At 31.2% G+C, this 24,225-nt stretch overlaps 1 protein-coding gene across 1 annotated transcript; it reads right to left on the reverse strand.

The window, feature by feature from the left end:
* Window positions 1–4,229: 4,229 nt before the first annotated feature.
* LOC139872525 (ethylene-responsive transcription factor 3-like) lies at window positions 4,230–5,259 on the reverse strand. Its single transcript, XM_071860414.1, has one exon. It carries the CDS (start codon window positions 5,084–5,086, stop codon window positions 4,463–4,465), a length of 624 nt encoding a protein of 207 aa, XP_071716515.1. The 5' UTR covers window positions 5,087–5,259; the 3' UTR covers window positions 4,230–4,462.
* Window positions 5,260–24,225: the final 18,966 nt, after the last annotated feature.

Below are 24,225 nucleotides of genomic sequence, written 5' to 3' on the forward strand. Positions count from 1 at the left end.
AACATAACGTTGATTCCAGCTCGTTTACCAATTACCATGAACATACAGACATGTAGTTAGAAGATCAGATGCTCCTAAATCGTCCTAACTCTGATCCCTATAAGCCTCGTATTCAGGTCTGAGAAATACATGACCACGGTCCACGACTATATTTGGTTACTCGTGAACTGACAATCCACACGTCAAACCTGTAATCAGTTAAAACCAAAGCCAATGACTGATATAGTGGGCTTAACAGCCGTGTTATATCATCCTAGTTCATCAGAAAGAATATTAGTAAGTTTTAAAAATATAGTAAACATCAACACATGAGTGTTCATAACCATCGTTTGATGTCACACTGTGTTCTACACAATTATAACCACCTAGTTGCACCATAGATTATTTTCTCTTCCTTTTATTTTAGGTTTTTGATTTTGGGGTTTTTATTAAAAGTTTAGAAAAGAGGATAATGAGAATTTTTTTGGTCTGATTTTGTATATATATTCTAACAAGTAAACAAGTACTAAATGACATTTAAAAAATATGATATATGAGATGGATACTGAAGATAAATAAATAAAAACACCTCTGTGTGTGAAATGGATATCGAAGATATTTTGTATTTTATATGTAAAAATGAATGTATATGAGAAAGTAAGAACATGTATGTGCCAACAGCCTTCGTATTTAAGATTTCCATTATTTGTATTTATATATATTTGTAGGTGAATTATGGATACCGAAGATGAACTCTTGATCTTGTTTTTATTATATTGGTATGTGAGATGGGAATACTTATCAAAAGGATCAAAAAGGATAAGAGATCTTACTTCATCGTTAAGTGGATATGCCTATACACAAGAGTTATTAGTTGAATCAAATACACAATATCACGAGCTTATGTGTCTCTCACGTGATGCACACGTTCTTTTATGCAATCATTTTAAGCAAAAAAATGGTTGCAAGATAGTGAACATATAAGTGTCGAGGAGAAGATCGCAATGTTTTTGACGGTTCTTGCACAAAATGATCGGTATAGAGCTGCAAAATATAGATTTCAACACTCTTTGCGAACGGTTCATATATGTTTTCATGAAGTTTTAAAAGGCATGATGCAAAAAGTGATGTGTGAGGATCATCTTCTCAAATGAAATAATGTAAATTTGTACAATATTCATTCAAGGTCAAAATAATCATTTACTGTTATTCAGTCAATTCATTCAGCATAAAAAGTAAACAAGAATTTTCAGTGTCATCTTACTACATATAACCTTTCATTACCCAAACAGTCATTTATATCCATACAAAAATTAATGAAAAAAAAGTAAACGGGTTATTTTGAAGAGATAAAAAAACATTATTCGGCATTTAAACAGACCTTTATGTCACATCTTCTCTACAGACATGTCTGAAGATCTCCGAGCAAAAATATTTTAAATTGGCTTTATGTATATGGGGATGATTCTCACACACACTTTTTTGATCCTCACACACCTATTTTAACTTTTTACTCTTCTAATAATACTCAATTGGTGTGTGAGGATCAAAAAAGTGTGTGTGAGAATCATCCCCCTTATGTATATGGACCAAGTTTTGACTTCTTTGAACCAAACCTACTATTTTAGTAGCTTATAATAATAATTAGATAAATAATTGTAATTGTAATTGTAATTGTAAATAATTGTAAATAATAATTATAATATATGTTGAGAATATAATATTAAAAAAAGAAGTAATTGCATTATTAAAATTCAGAAGAAATTAATTTCTTTGTTTGCTAATCTACTCCGTATTTGTTAAGAATCTCCACCCATTTTCTCTTTTTAACTTTTCTTCCTAAAAAAGCTTCTTAAATTTCATGAACCACCACTTCTATACACCACCATCACCCGACCACCACCTCCGCCACCACCAGACCACCACCTCCACCACCACCAGACCACCATCTCTGCCACTCGCCGCCAGAATATTTCGCCGGAATTTACTCGAGAAAAACAGAAAGGTTACCGGAAAAAGTATTCCGGCGACTACCTCCGCCCCAATGTTCAGCCCATTCTTCTCTGGCGACTACTTTCGCTCCAACAATGTCATTAACCTTTAAAAACGACCGTTTCACCGGAAAATAGTACCCTGGAGGTGTAAACAAAAGTTGCCGGAGGCTTTTAAAAAAGACAAACGTCGCCAGATGTAATAATCGCAGGCGGGGCGCGTGTCACGTCAGTTTAGGTTCGGGTTTTAACTATTTTGATCGGAATCTCGAGCTTGAAAATTTGAGTGTGGTGGTGTATTTGTTAGTTTTGCTAGTAATAAAAAAGTAGTGCAAAAATGAGAGATGGGGAGGTAAAAAGATAAGATGAGAGAGAGTTTAGTAATTGTAGAGAAGATGGTAGCTTGCAGGATTTTTTCAACAAATACGGTACAGAGTATTAATTATTTTAGAAAATATGAATTTTGGAAATATAAATTATCAGAAAAAATTGAATGTGACTAAAAAAGAAAACACAATTTTCAAAAAGTCTTGGACCTCTTTGGTCCAAAGGACCGGACCTTTAAATATAAACACCACCTAAATAAGTCTTATGACTTGAATAAAGGCATTAATAGGTCCAAAAGCATTGTTAGAGTCGATGAAGAAAAGTTGCTCGGTACAGAAAAATAATCAAAGATTATCAATTGCAAACTCATTCTCTAACAAGAGCCATAATCTTGGTCAAAAGTATTTATGTCATCTTTAACTACGTATTATATAATTTCTTGACACCTCAAACAACCAATAAATAAAATGCAAGTGTTGAGAATTTGCTTTGAACAAAATGTAAAAAACACTATAGTTCAGTCGAATTGGGTATAATATATACTACAGTAATATACAAAACACTGTTTCACTATTCACCAATAGTAATCAAGGGTATTTTAGTCATTTCACTTTCTTTTTTTTCCCAACGATAAAATAAGCAGCTTTCATAAAAGAACCAACCTTTTAATGTTATCAAAAGATGTCGAAAAAAATTCTTGTTTACAAAAAAAAGCAACTAACTTTTTTTTCTCTTTTTTCTTTCTCAACGATAAAAGAGGCGACTTTCATAAAATGAACAACCCTTCAATGCTACCAAAAGATATCGAGAAACATTCTTTTTTACAAAATAGATTAACTAACTTTAAAAAAAAAAAACGAACGTTAAAAGAAGCACCTTTCACAAAAGGAACAACCCTTCAATGTTAGATGACGAAAAGAAAAAAAAAATTTACAAAATAGATGAAGACTTTTTTTTTAACTCGCATTCAAAACGAAGTCCCCGGCGCGAAGCGAGGGCTCCACAACTAGTTGGTAATAAAAGGTATTTCCATCTAACTAATTTGAATTCTTTGAATGTTGACTAGAAAACACATTCAAAGTTCCAATATTAAAGTTAAGGTGTATGTTCATTTGTCCAAATTCAATTGTACGCGTTAACATACACTATAATTATTTGACAGTTAACAAAACCATATATGTATCATGTTTTTTTTTTTTTTTAATCAAACAACATTAACGATTAACAACTACTATAAACAAACCTTATTAAACATCAAAAATGTTCTATTTACCTAAATTTTATATACAAATTTTTTTTTTATATACAAACATTAGAAATGTATATCAATCATATACGTCGAAAAAGAAGTGAAATCAGTTGTTTTACATACTCGTAATTTTTTATTTTTTATTTTTTATTTTTGCATATTAACGATAACATTAAAACGGATCCGAAGATCAAACAGTACAACCGATACAAAAGAATCCAACGAGCCCTATTATAACTAAACTAACCAAATCAAACGGCTCACTAACAAGATAAACAAACCGGTTTAATCTAGTAAACAAAATAAAATCAATACTACGTACTATAATTAACAGAAACTTAAATAACGGCTACACTCTTAATATATATACACGAGTTTACAAATTTTTAATTGTAATTTCATTGTTTATTTTTGCATTTGTTACAAAAAATTTCTAGATGGATAGAGTTATTAAATACACCTGACCCGACGCGACAAATGATGCAGAAAATTAGGTTAGAACATGGAGCCCTGCTACAATGTGGTTGCAAAATAATTACTAACATCACCACCAGATTCTCAAACCCATGAATTCTTTGTCACAATTATACAATTTCTAACCAACCCACTTTTAATAAAAGATATTCAAGAAACATAGATAAATCTATAAATCTATTATCATTATACAAAAATTCCAAAAAAAATTGTACTAAACTGGATTTTTGGATTAAAAAGAAAAGATCATTAGGTTACAATCACAACAAAACTCAAAGATCCATCCATAGCAAGAAGAAAATTACATAAAATTGGCTCAAATTACACTAATCTACATATATCATCATCATTAATCCAAATAAATCAAGAATTTTTTTATGATGATCTCTTCCGGTAAAAAAAATAAAATTTAAATGATACAGTGACCGTCATCAGAGACACTTTATAAGCACAGGGCGGTGACAAATAACTCGTCTCCCGCATCATCCAGACCGTCCATTCTATCAGATTTAAACTCGATCTCATCCAACGGTGGAGGAAGATTTAGATCAAACGGCAATAATTTACGTGAAGATGAAGTCATATCGTATTCATAATCATCCACAACCGACGACGATGAATCACAATTACTTCGGCAATCGTCGTCCCCGTGCGCCGGCGCACGCACCGTCGCCGGTTTAATGAAATTTGACGAACGGGGCCCACTTGTAGACTCAACGGTGCTGCTCAAATTACTCGTTGTCGGTCGAGACTGATTATTAAAATTATTTATATTATTGTTATTGTGATGATGAAATTCGTAAAAACCATCATCGGGAATTCGATGATCGGTGACCGGAAAATTCGTTTTCGCTTTAGGACCACGGAGGGACACGGCGGCGGCGTCGTAAGCACGTGCGGCGTCAACGGCGGAATCAAACGTGCCTAACCAAACACGTGCTTTCTTCCACGGGTCACGGATCTCTGCAGCGAATCGACCCCATGGTCTCTTTCTAACGCCGCGGTACTTTGGCTCCGTTTCGGGTTCACCGGCGACGATGGGTTTTGATCCGCTGCCACGTGGCATGATCGGATACGATGATCGGTGTGTGAAATGATGATCTTGAAAACGATTTTGTGGTGGTTTAATTTTGTTGATAATCCGTCGATGTTTGGTTTCTCGGTTTTCCGATGAGTCCTTTTCTCTCTCTAGAAAAAAGACGTTTTTCTCTTTCTCTCTAGATTCCAATATTTTCCTTGGATATCGTGAGATTTTATGACTGGATTTACTCGTCTGAAAAAGTTTTGAAAAGACGAAATTGCCCTAGATTGTATGTCATCTTTATTTTGGTTTGATATTGGAGTGTATGGCTGGGGTTACGATGGTAATTGTCAGGGTATTATCTGTTTCCTCGACCTATAATTATTTCTTTTTTGAATTATTGTGGGTTGTCAGAAAAGAACCCGAGAGTTTATAGTTTTTGCAAGTTACACCCCAACAAATAATGTTGAAATACAAAATTTTGATTCATGGCTTTTTGTGTAATAGAAAGGATGTATAATAGTTTGATCATCTAACAATGCTCTCTACACAAACATCTCTTAGCACTGATATCGGCTAAAAAGTCACGTTTTTACCCCCGATATTGAGTCCCAAAAAGCATAAAGTTCAGAGCTTTGTCAGCAAAATAATCGCTTTGTCGCTTAAATTTGTAGGTAAAGTAATTACGAAGACGATGCAAAAAGAATCAAGAGAAACGGAGCTAAAACGAAGATTCTAGAGCGAAAACAGTGAAAGACAAGAAATCAAGTTACGATTCAGTGAATCAAGGCTGACCAGACCAAAAACGGCCTGCCATACGGCCTGCCATTATGTAAACGGCCTGCCAAATACGGTCCACCAAGCGGCCTGCCAAATACGGCCCACCAAGCGGCCTACCAAACGGGCTGCCAAGCAAACGGCCTGCCAAATACAGGCCACCAAACGGGCTGCCAAACGGGCTGCCAGCCGTTTTCTGACAATTTTCTAGTCTATTTAAAGGGCTTTTTGTCATCCATTTTCCACACACCTCTCTTCACTCTCTCACTACAATACACTTTCTCCCACTAGGACTTTCAAGGCCTTCTCACCTCCGAGCGGGAAATTAAGTACCCGGAGGCAAACGCCGAAGATTGTACTAGGAGCGGTTTAGAGGTTGTCAGCACTTGTAATGGTCTAGATCTCGTCTGTAAACGGTGAACGCTTTCCTTAATTTAATAAAGTTATTATCTTGAGTTGCTTTCACTTTGCATGATTATCTATCTGTTACAATTGTTTATCATGTGTTGAATATGTTATCTGAAACTTATCATATTGTTATGCTGAAACCTTGACGGTCTAGAAGTTTAATTTACGGATCACCTTTTCCGCTTATTCACGTGGCTATAACCTAGTATTAGGACCTGATCAACCCTAGGATACAAGGTAAGTAGTTATGTATGCTTAACGTCACAATAGGGATATAGCACCTACGTACGAATAATCACTTATTCGTCATAGAAGAGCTGCCCATTTAGGTTGTGGTTAGAGTTAGCAATAGAGAGTTCAGTGAACACTAGCTTAATCAGAAGCATGATTCGCGTCAAAAGCAATGTTCTTGAGATATTGTAAGATGATCCGGGGTTGAATAAGTGATCGCAAAAGGAGAGACTTCTATCCCAGTTGGCAGTACCTTAGAATATCTAAGATTGCACATCTGTTAATGTTAAGGCATAGCATAGTGATTGTGATGACTCGAAAATTTCTGACCAAATTTAAACTTAATCTTTGTATGATTAACATTTCCGACACGATAAGCAAAGTCTGTAAAATTGAATCTCAAAATTTTTGAACTACTTTTATATATTTAAATACCCTTCGGTTATTTTCGACGATTCGCGAACAATTATATGTAAATAGATACATATATACTATAACTTGAAAAGGTAACAATGTATTAATTATTTGATACCGTACATTAAACTTATTAGTTTAAATATCTATTTGAATATATATGATAAGTTGAAATATTTATTATTAAAATTTATTTATAAATAACTTCCAATGTGTATTTAAAAACTGATTTATGTATATTAAAAAGATATATACATATATATAATTTCAAGTTATTTAGTAAACGATAGTAACATTTTCAAATTGCTACAGTACCCAAAATGCTACAGTGTTTTCGAAAATCACTATTTGCTACAGTGAAATTGACTTTGCTACAATGAATTGCTACAGTAAAAATTGAGTGGTAGGATATTGCTTTAGTTAGACCAACTAGGATTAAGAAAAGCTGAGACTTTCCTTTATTGGGTATACCACTTTGTTCATGTACCTAGGATTCTATCCATAAGGTCGTTTAAACCTTTAGGTTAACGTTGGGAGTAGGGATATCCGTCTTAGCCAGAATCTTCAAGGCCTAAACTCTTAGTGACAAATCAGTTAGGTTCACAGCCCAGTTGATTGAGGTTTAGTGTTTATCCTAGGAAGTTGAACTCTTGCGATAATTCCCCTTCAGAATACTATTCTTCATACCTATCTATCTTTACTTTTATAGTTAAAATACTATTCTACTTAGTTAAACTTAATCTATCACCTCTTGTCATTAGGGTTAACTAAATAGGCACTTTTGTCCCACATTACTGAGCAAACATACAAAAATACGAACCTGAGTTATATTTACCACTTACTCGTTAAAAGGAAGACAAGTAGGTGAGTTATAGCTAGGAACCTCAGCTAAATATAAATAATAAAACCATTACTCTCTTTTGGCAGCTAAAATCTGACATGTTGCGACCTAATGACACCGCACAAATAAAACCGTCCATTTTGGCCATATCATAAGTAGAAGTAAAGTTTCTGGCGCCGCTGCCGGGGATCTTATTTTCTGTCTGTTGAGGTAATCGTTGATTATATCAAGATATCTGAGATTCTTGAGTGGTGTCTAAGAAAGACAATTATACACGGACTTGGTTGTTGGATTTTCCGAACAGTCTCCAATTAAATTGGAACCAAAAGGGTCCTGCCTCTCCATTGTCTGACTGGCCACTTGTTTCGAAGATAAATTGACAAGAATCACACATGCTTAACAAGCAGAGAGTTTGTCGGTGAAAGGACCCGTTCATATACATTATAAACGATTCACAATAGTTGATTACATCGCGAGGTATTTGACCTCTATATGATATATTTTACAAACATTGCATTCGTTTTTAAAAGACAAACTTTCTTTACAACGAAAGTTGACGGCATGCACACCATTTCATAATACATCCAACTATAATTGGCTTAATAAAAATCTTGATGAACTCAATAACTCGAATGCAACGTCTTTCAAAATATGCCATGAATGACTCCAAGTAATATCCTTAAAATGAGCTAATGCACAGCGGAAGATTTCTTTAATACCTGAGAATAAACATGCTTTAAAGTGTCAACCAAAAGGTTGGTGAGTTCATAGGTTTATCATAACAATCATTTCAATATATTAGTAGACCACAAGATTTCCGTTTATAAATATATGTACACTAGCAAGTGTATAAAAGTATTCTATAAGTTGTAGGCACCCAGTAACAAGCCTTAACGTTCATGTTTTACCCTCTGAAGTACACCAGATCAGGTGTGTTTAATATAACTTCGAAGTACTAAAGCATCCCATAGTCAGGATGGGGTTTGTCAGGCCCAATAGATCTATCTTTAGGATTCGCGCCTACCGTACATAGACAAGTAGTTTAATGTTACCAAGCTAAGGGTATATTTCTGGTTTAAACCCACGTAGAATTAGTTTTAGTACTTGTGCCTATTTCGTAAAACATTTATAAAAACAGCGCATGTATTCTCAGTCCCAAAAATATATATAAAAGGGAGCAAATGAAACTCACCATACTGTATTTCGTAGTAAAAATACATATAACGTCATTTAACAAGTGCAAGGTTGGCCTCGGATTCACGAACCTATATTAATTATATATATTTATATGTTGGTCAATATTTGTCTAACAATTTTTGGTCAAGTCATAGTGTACCACAATCCTAATGCTCGAGACTAATATGCAAAAGTCAACAAAAGTCAACTTGACCCAAAATGACTTCTAAAATTTATACGTGTTTATTATATAACTTAACTATAGTCGTTTTATATATTTAAATATATTTATTAGATTTTATAATAATAAAAGTCATTTATTAATAAAAATTTATATTAACGTTTATATATGATAAAATATACTTTTATATATCTTAAGTAGTAAAATTTATAAAGTTCACTTAATATCGTAAAACTATAGTGGTAAGTATTATCAATGTAATTATATTACGCGTGGTGAAAAATATCTTTGTATCCCCTATTTATTTGATAAAATAATATTGATCATAATAATAATAAGTAAAAGTTGTATTATTTTGTAATAATAATTATTATTATTCTATAAAAAAAATAACAATATTTATATTTACTAAAAATGGTATTATGATAAAATGATAATACTAACATAATAGTAATAATGATATTTTATAATAACAATGATATTTCTATTAAAATAATAACGAGGATAGTAATAATAATCATTTTAACAATAATACTAAAATTCAGTTGACTATAACTTCTAATCCGTTCATCGAAACCATTCGATATCTAAATAAAAAGTTCTTAATTTTTCGCTAGCTTTCCAATGACATGCATATCATATACCCTATCTCAGTAGCATATGTATCTAATTCAGGATTCAACAAACCTATCTAAGGACAATATCGAATGTACAAGCATGCATAATCCTATATACTCGAGCACTAGTCAGGGATACACTATTGATATATAAAAGTTAAGTTATGAGTGCTCACGTATCAATATTGAGATTCAATATTGCAGGAAAGTACGTAGACGCAACGGAGATGATAAACACTAGATTGACCTCACGAGCATACCCATGAACCATACCCATCACCTCCATAGCTATAACCCATAATTTCCTTAGCTTCGACTCATTCAAAAAAACTATTTTGAAATCACTCGGACATCGCTCCGTTGTAATATTTTATGTATACTAATAATATCTTGAAATAATACAGAGCAAATATATATATATATATATATATATATATATATATATATATATATATATATATATATATATATATATATATATATATATATATATATATATATATATATATATATATAAATCGATTGAGAGAGTTTAGAGAAATATATTTTCAAGTTTCTATGAAATAATGAAACCTATTGAATTCTATTTATAATAGATTTTTGAATTATTAAAGTGAATTATTAAAGTATGAATTATTAAAGTGAATTATTAAAGTATGAATTATTAAAGTGAATTATTAAAGTATGAATTATTAAAGTGAATTATTAAAGTATGAATTATTAAAGTGAATTATTAAAGTGAATTATTAAAGTGAATTATTAAAGTGAATTATTAAAGTATGAATTATTAAAGTGAATTATTAAAGTTAAAGTAAAGTAAAAGTAAAAGTAAAGTAAAAGTATAGTTAAAGTATAGTAAAAGTATAAAAACCATGTATGTATAATACGCGTATAAATATATATAATATTAATTTAAATCGTTATATATATTTAATGAAATAAAATATAAATATCGTTATATTTATTATACTGGTTAAGTAATGAGTTGTCAAAAGTGATTCTAGATATTTATAAAAGTTATATACGTTTTAATAATAAAGTTCTTTTTAAACTGAAAACGTCTTTGTACGTTTGAAAATAGATTAATAGAATATTATGAAAACCAATTCCCCACTAACTTTTGTCTAACTTTCGTAAATGACACTTTTTGTTTTTATTTATAAATAGCTTTACAAATTATTCTGAATATCGTTAAGAGGAATAGATTTTCTCAAATCATAGTGGACCTCTCAACAGAGACTTGTAATCATAATTCAATGTTTCTGATAATTCAATCATTTAATATATATTTTTTTAATTTCGTGGAAAATCATATTGAAACAAATACGTTCGTGTAAAGTATTATACGTTTAATACTTTATTAATATACTCAAGTTATAATATATATATACATAACATATCTATTTATATATAACGGTTCGTGAATCGTCGGAATTTGGTCGAGGTTATAATGAATGTATGAACACAGTTTAAAATTCTTGAGATTTAACTTAACAAACTTTGCTTATCGTGTCGGAATAATATAAAGATTAAAGTTTAAATTTGGTCGGAAATTTTCGGGTCGTCACAGTACCTACCCGTTAAAGAAATTTCGTCCCGAAATTTGATCGAGGTCGTCATGGCTAACTATAAAAATGTTTTCATGACGAATATGAGTTGATAAATAGAGTTTTATCATCATTGAGTAATATAGATAAAACAATTTGATTACGCGAAGAGTATAAGTGAAGCTATCGCAAGAGAGTGAAATGAGTAAACGTATATTTATTTTAACCGATGACGTAGTTATGATTGATTTCCAGAATTCATTGGATTTAAAGAAAATCTTTGCAATAAGATTTGGTTCTTCGGCGATTAAGAAAATCATGACCTTCTTTGATTAAATGCGATAATCTGTCTCGATTTCTCTGTCTGATATTTTACTATAAATCCACCCCCTTCGTTTCTTTATTTCCACAGCTCACACCTTCTAGTCTTTCTCCCCAATTCATACTTTAAAGCATTCGTTAATATGCTTCATCCAGTATTGATTCTTGATATACTCTTAACTTTCATATCTGTCATTCTTCTTTTTCATCTACCACCGGAGGAAGTTATTTTCTTCTACCATTACCTTGGGGTTATTGTGTTTTTCATTCTCCCGTGTCTTTATATTGCTATACGCATTGATATACACGGTTTGTAATTTCGAAGTTGTTATCGGGCTTTATATTCTTCATTATATTTCGGAGCTTCATGCTTTCATTTTCTCTTCCCAGCCTTAAGTCAAGCGGATAATGGTCCAGAATTCGTAGATATGAATTTTTGGATGAACATAGTTAATGTTCCAAGAAGAAAATCGTAATGGCACGATCTTAATTTGGCAACTTACCAGAATATCTGAAAATATAGAGCTATCAAGATGATATGTTCTTAATATGTTTGGAAATTGGGTAGAATGTAAGAGTCGTGTAAATAGTACATGATGACGGTATGTTCTATGAATCATCACGTTCCATTAGAAACTCAGCATGACTTACTGTAATATAATCATGTTGATCAAGTGTCATTATATTATACTAACTCATGTTTCAGTTCCCAACACTGCTTTAAAAACATTCCTATTTTAAATTCGAATTTTTTTTCTTCTTCAGAATTTAGAAACTAACACAGTTTCTTTTTATGTTGTAACGCAGATATTGCGAAGAGATAAAAGATTTCGGATAAGAATAGTTGTGAAAATATCTTCAGGAATATCGAAGATATTTATAATAAAAGATACGATAATATCTTAGAATTCTTAACATAGATGGATGATGATGAAGATTTGTCTGTGAAGGTTTAGAATAAGAAGTAAGGTGTTTGCTAACGATTTCAGTAGACACTGAAACATTTGGATCCTTTGAAGGCAGGTTTAGTCTTTGTGATTTGTCCACAGCCTCCTTCATGGTCTGCTCAATCCATTTTCCAGTTTCAAACCTTCTCTTTTTCTCAGCTTTACCACCATACTATTCTTTATCATCGAACTTTTGACTGTTAAAGTCGTTTACAGTTTTTGCTGCTTCATCAGCATTTTTCCAATTTCGGAGAACTAGTTCATAGTTTGGGATGTTTTTCAAAAAATTCACATTCGAAGTATGTAAGTCTAGGAGATAGACGTTATATGTATACATATAACTTTTAACGTAAAATTGTCGCGAAATTCAAAATACTGATTGCTAATTCCCAGTAGTTGGTGTGACAATTATTGTTACAGGATGTAGATGAGTACATGATGGGGTTTTAATGAATAAGTATAGTGGATTTTCGGAGAGGCTTAAGTCGAAGGTTAATGAAGTTGTTGATAAGTTTACTGCTAATGTGACGAGATATGAAAGGTTCCCCGGTAACCATGATGAAGGGTTTATTCGTATAAACAAATGAAGGTGATTTGCTGGAGCTGTGACAAAACTGTCTATTTTGGAAAGAGATTGAAAAATTATATTTGGTAATAAATATCAAAGGATCTGACATGGATACATGTTAAACTATAACTTTGGTTTCGAGAGCTTTTCAGGTGCATGACAGTGGGTAATGTGTGGTTGGATAATCATCTCGCATGTCTTTAGGAATTTCGAAGTGTTTGAACACATATTGTAATTGTTAATATACATACGATGTTCTAAGATTTTGAATGATACAAATATTTTTGTGAGTTCCATGAATAGAAATGAGGTTCTAGGACAGTTTTGAAGTCAAAGTATAGTTTTGAAAGATGTAGGAATCTAAGAGTGATGATTTCAGTTATATCTTGAATCGAATTCTGAGATTTTAAAATCAGAATATGTAATTAGATTTTGAATGAGTATGGTTGTTTTGATTTCTATAAAAGAATGTATATTGTTGTGAAAGTAGGGAGTATAATGGATGACTTGCTGAATCAGATTCGAAGAATGTAACATATTAATTGTGAATTTATATATCTCTCGGGTATTACCTACCCGTTAAAAAAAATTCACAATTAATATTTTGTACAAAAGAATTTTATTACAGTCTTTATGGAAATATATATGTGTATATTTCTTCAGATGTAATATAGATTTAATGAGTTAATATTAAATTAAACTCATTTGATTTATGGTTAAGGCTAGAATAGATAATTTCTAAACTTTAGAAATTACATAATCGCCGTAGAATGTTTCCCCAATGAAGTTATGAGTCAATACTTAATCGTTGTGGTATTCCTTGGTATCTACATGGCGTATGACGTCGATGCTCGTGGGACAGATTGTGAAGTTGAGGTTTGCGATGCGGTTGTTGTTGGTGGTGGTAATGGTACTGTTGATGTTGTTGATGGTGGTACTGGTTATGCTACTGGTGCTGCTGCTGGTGTTTGTAACCTTTGCACCATATTCTCCAAAGCCACTACCCGATCGCGAAGCTCGTTGACTTCTTCTATTACACCGGGGTGATTGTCGGTTCGGACGAGTGGATAAATAAGATCTAGAATTTGGTGTAGTATATAATCATGACGAGATACTCTGGAAATGAGAGAGAAAATGGTGTTTCGGACAGGTTCGCCAGTAAGTGCTTCAGGTTCATTGCCAAGAGGGCAATGTGGTGGATGAAAGGGATCACCTTCTTCTTGTCTCCAATGGTTAAGTAGATTACGAACCCATCCCCAATTCATCCAGAATAGATGATGGCTAATTGGTTGATCCATTCCGGTCACACTGCTTTCGGAGCTTGAGTGGGATTCCATATCAAAATTCGAGAGACTTGAACTAATGACGAATTCCATTTCGTTCAAGTGAATAAAGGATTTTTCGATATGAAATGATTTTCTGGCTATCGAGTGGTATTCTAATTACATAGAATATCTATATATATAGCGCAAAAGATTTCGTAGATTACGGAGGAATTTACGGGATATGTCAGGCAAAGTTAACAGTAACAGATACGCTAAGATATGGATCAGCAGATACTCTAAGATATGAATTTTGTCTATACACTATTCATGTAATCAATGCAGTAAAACGTGTCTAGACTAAGAATGATAAGCAGGCAATTTCCGACAAAAATGATAAGCAAAACTTTTGACATGCAGACACGGTCGAAGTTCAGGCTCACTAATGCATCCTAACGACTATCAGTTAGACACACTAATGCAGACCTGGTTCGCTAAGACCACCGCTCTGATACCAACTGAAAGGACCCGTTCATATACATTATAAACGATTCACAATAGTTGATTACATCGCGAGGTATTTGACCTCTATATGATACATTTTACAAACATTGCATTCGTTTTTAAAAGACAAACTTTCTTTACAACGAAAGTTGATGGCATGCACACCATTTCATAATACATCCAACTATAATTGGCTTAATAAAAATCTTGATGAACTCAATAACTCGAATGCAACGTCTTTCAAAATATGCCATGAATGACTCCAAGTAATATCCTTAAAATGAGCTAATGCACAGCGGAAGATTTCTTTAATACCTGAGAATAAACATGCTTTAAAGTGTCAACCAAAAGGTTGGTGAGTTCATAGGTTTATCATAACAATCATTTCAATATATTAATAGACCACAAGATTTCCGTTTATAAATATATCTACACTAGCAAGTGTATAAAAGTATTATGTAAGTTGTAGGCACCCGGTAACAAGCCTTAACGTTCATGTTTTACCCTCTGAAGTACACCAGATCAGGTGTGTTTAATATAACTTCGAAGTACTAAAGCATCCCATAGTCAGAATGGGGTTTGTCAGGCCCAATAGATCTATCTTTAGGATTCGCGCCTACCGTACATAGACAAGTAGTTTAATGTTACCAAGCTAAGGGTATATTTCTGGTTTAAACCCACGTAGAATTAGTTTTAGTACTTGTGCCTATTTCGTAAAACATTTATAAAAACAGCGCATGTATTCTCAGTCCCAAAAATATATATAAAAGGGAGCAAATGAAACTCACCATACTGTATTTCGTAGTAAAAATACATATAACGTCATTTAACAAGTGCAAGGTTGGCCTCGGATTCACGAACCTATATTAATTATATATATTTATATGTTGGTCAATATTTGTCTAACAATTTTTGGTCAAGTCATAGTGTACCACAATCCTAATGCTCGAGACTAATATGCAAAAGTCAACAAAAGTCAACTTGACCCAAAATGACTTCTAAAATTTATACGTGTTTATTATATAACTTAACTATAGTCGTTTTATATATTTAAATATATTTATTAGATTTTATAATAATAAAAGTCATTTATTAATAAAAATTTATATTAACGTTTATATATGATAAAATATACTTTTATATATCTTAAGTAGTAAAATTTATAAAGTTCACTTAATATCGTAAAACTATAGTGGCAAGTATTATTAATGTAATTATATTACGCGTGGTGAAAAATATCTTTGTATCCCCTATTTATTTGATAAAATAATATTGATCATAATAATAATAAGTAAAAGTTGTATTATTTTGTAATAATAATTATTATTATTCTATAAAAAAATAACAATATTTATATTTACTAAAAATGGTATTATGATAAAATGATAATACTAACATAATAGTAATAATGATATTTTATAATAACAATGATATTTCTATTAAAATAATAACGACGATAGTAATAATAATCATTTTAACAATAATACTAAAATTCAGTTGACTATAACTTCTAATCCGTTCATCGAAACCATTCGATATCTAAATAAAAAGTTCTTAATTTTTCGCTAGCTTTCCAATGACATGCATATCATATACCCTATCTCAGCAGCATATGTATCTAATTCAGGATTCAACAAACCTATCTAAGGACACTATCGAATGTACAAGCATGCATAATCCTATATACTCGAGCACTAGTCAGGGATACACTATTGATATATAAAAGTTAAGTTATGAGTGCTCACGTATCAATATTGAGATTCAATATTGCAGGAAAGTACGTAGACGCAACGGAGATGATAAACACTAGATTGACCTCACGAGCATACCCATGAACCATACCCATCACCTCCATAGCTATAACCCATAATTTCCTTAGCTTCGACTCATTCAAAAAAACTATTTTGAAATCACTCGGACATCGCTCCGTTGTAATATTTTATGTATACTAATAATATCTTGAAATAATACAGAGCAAATATATATATATATATATATATATATGTAAATCGATTGAGAGAGTTTAGAGAAATATATTTTCAAGTTTCTATGAAATAATGAAACATATTGAATTCTATTTATAATAGATTTTTGAATTATTAAAGTGAATTATTAAAGTATGAATTATTAAAGTGAATTATTAAAGTATGAATTATTAAAGTGAATTATTAAAGTATGAATTATTAAAGTGAATTATTAAAGTATGAATTATTAAAATGAATTATTAAAGTATGAATTATTAAAGTGAATTATTAAAGTGAATTATTAAAGTATGAATTATTAAAGTGAATTATTAAAGTATGAATTATTAAAGTGAATTATTAAAGTTAAAGTAAAGTAAAAGTAAAAGTAAAGTAAAAGTATAGTTAAAGTATAGTAAAAGTATAAAAACCATGTATGTATAATACGCGTATAAATATATATAATATTAATTTAAATCGTTATATATATTTAATGAAATAAAATATAAATATCGTTATATTTATTATACTGGTTAAGTAATGAGTTGTCAAAAGTGATTCTAGATATTTATAAAAGTTATATACGTTTTAATAATAAAGTTCTTTTTAAACTGAAAACGTCTTTGTACGTTTGAAAATAGATTAATAGAATATTATGGAAACCAATTCCCCACTAACTTTTGTCTAACTTTCGTAAATGACACTTTTTGTTTTTATTTATAAATAGCTTTACAAATTATTCTGAATATCGTTAAGAGGAATAGATTTTCTCAAATCATAGTGGACCTCTCAACAGAGACTTGTAATCATAATTCAATGTTTCTGATAATTCAATCATTTAATATATATTTTTTTAATTTCGTGGAAAATCATATTGAAACAAATACGTTCGTGTAAAGTATTATACGTTTAATACTTTATTAATATACTCAAGTTATAATATATATATACATAACATATCTATTTATATATAACGGTTCGTGAATCGTCGGAATTTGGTCGAGGTTATAATGAATGTATGAACACAGTTTAAAATTCTTGAGATTTAACTTAACAAACTTTGCTTATCGTGTCGGAATAATATAAAGATTAAAGTTTAAATTTGGTCGGAAATTTTCGGGTCGTCACAGTACCTACCCGTTAAAGAAATTTCGTCCCGAAATTTGATCGAGGTCGTCATGGCTAACTATAAAAATGTTTTCATGACGAATATGAGTTGATAAATAGAGTTTTATCATCATTGAGTAATATAGATAAAACAATTTGATTACGCGAAGAGTATAAGTGAAGCTATCGCAAGAGAGTGAAATGAGTAAACGTATATTTATTTTAACCGATGACGTAGTTATGATTGATTTCCAGAATTCATTGGATTTAAAGAAAATCTTTGCAATAAGATTTGGTTCTTCGGCGATTAAGAAAATCATGACCTTCTTTGATTAAATGCGATAATCTGTCTCGATTTCTCTGTCTGATATTTTACTATAAATCCACCCCCTTCGTTTCTTTATTTCCACAGCTCACACCTTCTAGTCTTTCTCCCCAATTCATACTTTAAAGCATTCGTTAATATGCTTCATCCAGTATTGATTCTTGATATACTCTTAACTTTCATATCTGTCATTCTTCTTTTTCATCTACCACCGGAGGAAGTTATTTTCTTCTACCATTACCTTGGGGTTATTGTGTTTTTCATTCTCCCGTGTCTTTATATTGCTATACGCATTGATATACACGGTTTGTAATTTCGAGGTTGTTATCGGGCTTTATATTCTTCATTATATTTCGGAGCTTCATGCTTTCATTTTCTCTTCCCAGCCTTAAGTCAAGCGGATAATGGTCCAGAATTCGTAGATATGAATTTTTGGATGAACATAGTTAATGTTCCAAGAAGAAAATCGTAATGGCACGATCTTAATTTGGCAACTTACCAGAATATCTGAAAATATAGAGCTATCAAGATGATATGTTCTTAATATGTTTGGAAATTGGGTAGAATGTAAGAGTCGTGTAAATAGTACATGATGACGGTATGTTCTATGAATCATCACGTTCCATTAGAAACTCAGCATGACTTACTGTAATATAATCATGTTGATCAAGTGTCATTATATTATACTAACTCATGTTTCAGTTCCCAACACTGCTTTAAAAACATTCCTATTTTAAATTCGAATTTTTTTTCTTCTTCAGAATTTAGAAACTAACACAGTTTCTTTTTATGTTGTAACGCAGATATTGCGAAGAGATAAAAGATTTCGGATAAGAATAGTTGTGAAAATATCTTCAGGAATATCGAAGATATTTATAATAAAAGATACGATAATATCTTAGAATTCTTAACATAGATGGATGATGATGAAGATTTGTCTGTGAAGGTTTAGAATAAGAAGTAAGGTGTTTGCTAACGATTTCAGTAGACACTGAAACATTTGGATCCTTTGAAGGCAGGTTTAGTCTTTGTGATTTGTCCACAGCCTCCTTCATGGTCTGCTCAATCCATTTTCCAGTTTCAAACCTTCTCTTTTTCTCAGCTTTACCACCATACTATTCTTTATCATCGAACTTTTGACTGTTAAAGTCGTTTACAGTTTTTGCTGCTTCATCAGCATTTTTCCAATTTCGGAGAACTAGTTCATAGTTTGGGATGTTTTTCAAAAAATTCACATTCGAAGTATGTAAGTCTAGGAGATAGACGTTATATGTATACATATAACTTTTAACGTAAAATTGTCGCGAAATTCAAAATACTGATTGCTAATTCCCAGTAGTTGGTGTGACAATTATTGTTACAGGATGTAGATGAGTACATGATGGGGTTTTAATGAATAAGTATAGTGGATTTTCGGAGAGGCTTAAGTCGAAGGTTAATGAAGTTGTTGATAAGTTTACTGCTAATGTGACGAGATATGAAAGGTTCCCCGGTAACCATGATGAAGGGTTTATTCGTATAAACAAATGAAGGTGATTTGCTGGAGCTGTGACAAAACTGTCTATTTTGGAAAGAGATTGAAAAATTATATTTGGTAATAAATATCAAAGGATCTGACATGGATACATGTTAAACTATAACTTTGGTTTCGAGAGCTTTTCAGGTGCATGACAGTGGGTAATGTGTGGTTGGATAATCATCTCGCATGTCTTTAGGAATTTCGAAGTGTTTGAACACATATTGTAATTGTTAATATACATACGATGTTCTAAGATTTTGAATGATACAAATATTTTTGTGAGTTCCATGAATAGAAATGAGGTTCTAGGACAGTTTTGAAGTCAAAGTATAGTTTTGAAAGATGTAGGAATCTAAGAGTGATGATTTCAGTTATATCTTGAATCGAATTCTGAGATTTTAAAATCAGAATATGTAATTAGATTTTGAATGAGTATGGTTGTTTTGATTTCTATAAAAGAATGTATATTGTTGTGAAAGTAGGGAGTATAATGGATGACTTGCTGAATCAGATTCGAAGAATGTAACATATTAATTGTGAATTTATATATCTCTCGGGTATTACCTACCCGTTAAAAAAAATTCACAATTAATATTTTGTACAAAAGAATTTTATTACAGTCTTTATGGAAATATATATGTGTATATTTCTTCAGATGTAATATAGATTTAATGAGTTAATATTAAATTAAACTCATTTGATTTATGGTTAAGGCTAGAATAGATAATTTCTAAACTTTAGAAATTACATAATCGCCGTAGAATGTTTCCCCAATGAAGTTATGAGTCAATACTTAATCGTTGTGGTATTCCTTGGTATCTACATGGCGTATGACGTCGATGCTCGTGGGACAGATTGTGAAGTTGAGGTTTGCGATGCGGTTGTTGTTGGTGGTGGTAATGGTACTGTTGATGTTGTTGATGGTGGTACTGGTTATGCTACTGGTGCTGCTGCTGGTGTTTGTAACCTTTGCACCATATTCTCCAAAGCCACTACCCGATCGCGAAGCTCGTTGACTTCTTCTATTACACCGGGGTGATTGTCGGTTCGGACGAGTGGATAAATAAGATCTAGAATTTGGTGTAGTATATAATCATGACGAGATACTCTGGAAATGAGAGAGAAAATGGTGTTTCGGACAGGTTCGCCAGTAAGTGCTTCAGGTTCATTGCCAAGAGGGCAATGTGGTGGATGAAAGGGATCACCTTCTTCTTGTCTCCAATGGTTAAGTAGATTACGAACCCATCCCCAATTCATCCAGAATAGATGATGGCTAATTGGTTGATCCATTCCGGTCACACTGCTTTCGGAGCTTGAGTGGGATTCCATATCAAAATTCGAGAGACTTGAACTAATGACGAATTCCATTTCGTTCAAGTGAATAAAGGATTTTTCGATATGAAATGATTTTCTGGCTATCGAGTGGTATTCTAATTACATAGAATATCTATATATATAGCGTAAAAGATTTCGTAGATTACGGAGGAATTTACGGGATATGTCAGGCAAAGTTAACAGTAACAGATACGCTAAGATATGGATCAGCAGATACTCTAAGATATGAATTTTGTCTATACACTATTCATGTAATCAATGCAGTAAAACGTGTCTAGACTAAGAATGATAAGCAGGCAATTTCCGACAAAAATGATAAGCAAAACTTTTGACATGCAGACACGGTCGAAGTTCAGGCTCACTAATGCATCCTAACGACTATCAGTTAGACACACTAATGCAGACCTGGTTCGCTAAGACCACCGCTCTGATACCAACTGAAAGGACCCGTTCATATACATTATAAACGATTCACAATAGTTGATTACATCGCGAGGTATTTGACCTCTATATGATACATTTTACAAACATTGCATTCGTTTTTAAAAGACAAACTTTCTTTACAACGAAAGTTGATGGCATGCACACCATTTCATAATACATCCAACTATAATTGGCTTAATAAAAATCTTGATGAACTCAATAACTCGAATGCAACGTCTTTCAAAATATGCCATGAATGACTCCAAGTAATATCCTTAAAATGAGCTAATGCACAGCGGAAGATTTCTTTAATACCTGAGAATAAACATGCTTTAAAGTGTCAACCAAAAGGTTGGTGAGTTCATAGGTTTATCATAACAATCATTTCAATATATTAATAGACCACAAGATTTCCGTTTATAAATATATCTACACTAGCAAGTGTATAAAAGTATTCTGTAAGTTGTAGGCACCCGGTAACAAGCCTTAACGTTCATGTTTTACCCTCTGAAGTACACCAGATCAGGTGTGTTTAATATAACTTCGAAGTACTAAAGCATCCCATAGTCAGGATGGGGTTTGTCAGGCCCAATAGATCTATCTTTAGGATTCGCGCCTACCGTACATAGACAAGTAGTTTAATGTTACCAAGCTAAGGGTATATTTCTGGTTTAAACCCACGTAGAATTAGTTTTAGTACTTGTGCCTATTTCGTAAAACATTTATAAAAACAGCGCATGTATTCTCAGTCCCAAAAATATATATAAAAGGGAGCAAATGAAACTCACCATACTGTATTTCGTAGTAAAAATACATATAACGTCATTTAACAAGTGCAAGGTTGGCCTCGGATTCACGAACCTATATTAATTATATATATTTATATGTTGGTCAATATTTGTCTAACAATTTTTGGTCAAGTCATAGTGTACCACAATCCTAATGCTCGAGACTAATATGCAAAAGTCAACAAAAGTCAACTTGACCCAAAATGACTTCTAAAATTTATACGTGTTTATTATATAACTTAACTATAGTCGTTTTATATATTTAAATATATTTATTAGATTTTATAATAATAAAAGTCATTTATTAATAAAAATTTATATTAACGTTTATATATGATAAAATATACTTTTATATATCTTAAGTAGTAAAATTTATAAAGTTCACTTAATATCGTAAAACTATAGTGGCAAGTATTATTAATGTAATTATATTACGCGTGGTGAAAAATATCTTTGTATCCCCTATTTATTTGATAAAATAATATTGATCATAATAATAATAAGTAAAAGTTGTATTATTTTGTAATAATAATTATTATTATTCTATAAAAAAATAACAATATTTATATTTACTAAAAATGGTATTATGATAAAATGATAATACTAACATAATAGTAATAATGATATTTTATAATAACAATGATATTTCTATTAAAATAATAACGACGATAGTAATAATAATCATTTTAACAATAATACTAAAATTCAGTTGACTATAACTTCTAATCCGTTCATCGAAACCATTCGATATCTAAATAAAAAGTTCTTAATTTTTCGCTAGCTTTCCAATGACATGCATATCATATACCCTATCTCAGTAGCATATGTATCTAATTCAGGATTCAACAAACCTATCTAAGGACACTATCGAATGTATAAGCATGCATAATCCTATATACTCGAGCACTAGTCAGGGATACACTATTGATATATAAAAGTTAAGTTATGAGTGCTCACGTATCAATATTGAGATTCAATATTGCAGGAAAGTACGTAGACGCAACGGAGATGATAAACACTAGATTGACCTCACGAGCATACCCATGAACCATACCCATCACCTCCATAGCTATAACCCATAATTTCCTTAGCTTCGACTCATTCAAAAAAACTATTTTGAAATCACTCGGACATCGCTCCGTTGTAATATTTTATGTATACTAATAATATCTTGAAATAATACAGAGCAAATATATATATATATATATATGTAAATTGATTGAGAGAGTTTAGAGAAATATATTTTCAAGTTTCTATGAAATAATGAAACATATTGAATTCTATTTATAATAGATTTTTGAATTATTAAAGTGAATTATTAAAGTATGAATTATTAAAGTGAATTATTAAAGTATGAATTATTAAAGTGAATTATTAAAGTATGAATTATTAAAGTGAATTATTAAAGTATGAATTATTAAAGTGAATTATTAAAGTATGAATTATTAAAGTGAATTATTAAAGTGAATTATTAAAGTATGAATTATTAAAGTGAATTATTAAAGTATGAATTATTAAAGTGAATTATTAAAGTTAAAGTAAAGTAAAAGTAAAAGTAAAGTAAAAGTATAGTTAAAGTATAGTAAAAGTATAAAAATCATGTATGTATAATACGCGTATAAATATATATAATATTAATTTAAATCGTTATATATATTTAATGAAATAAAATATAAATATCGTTATATTTATTATACTGGTTAAGTAATGAGTTGTCAAAAGTGATTCTAGATATTTATAAAAGTTATATACATTTTAATAATAAAGTTCTTTTTAAACTGAAAACGTCTTTGTACGTTTGAAAATAGATTAATAGAATATTATGGAAACCAATTCCCCACTAACTTTTGTCTAACTTTCGTAAATGACACTTTTTGTTTTTATTTATAAATAGCTTTACAAATTATTCTGAATATCGTTAAGAGGAATAGA

Source organism: Rutidosis leptorrhynchoides, chromosome 10, assembly GCF_046630445.1.
Source record: "Rutidosis leptorrhynchoides isolate AG116_Rl617_1_P2 chromosome 10, CSIRO_AGI_Rlap_v1, whole genome shotgun sequence".
Lineage (NCBI taxonomy): Eukaryota > Viridiplantae > Streptophyta > Magnoliopsida > Asterales > Asteraceae > Rutidosis > Rutidosis leptorrhynchoides.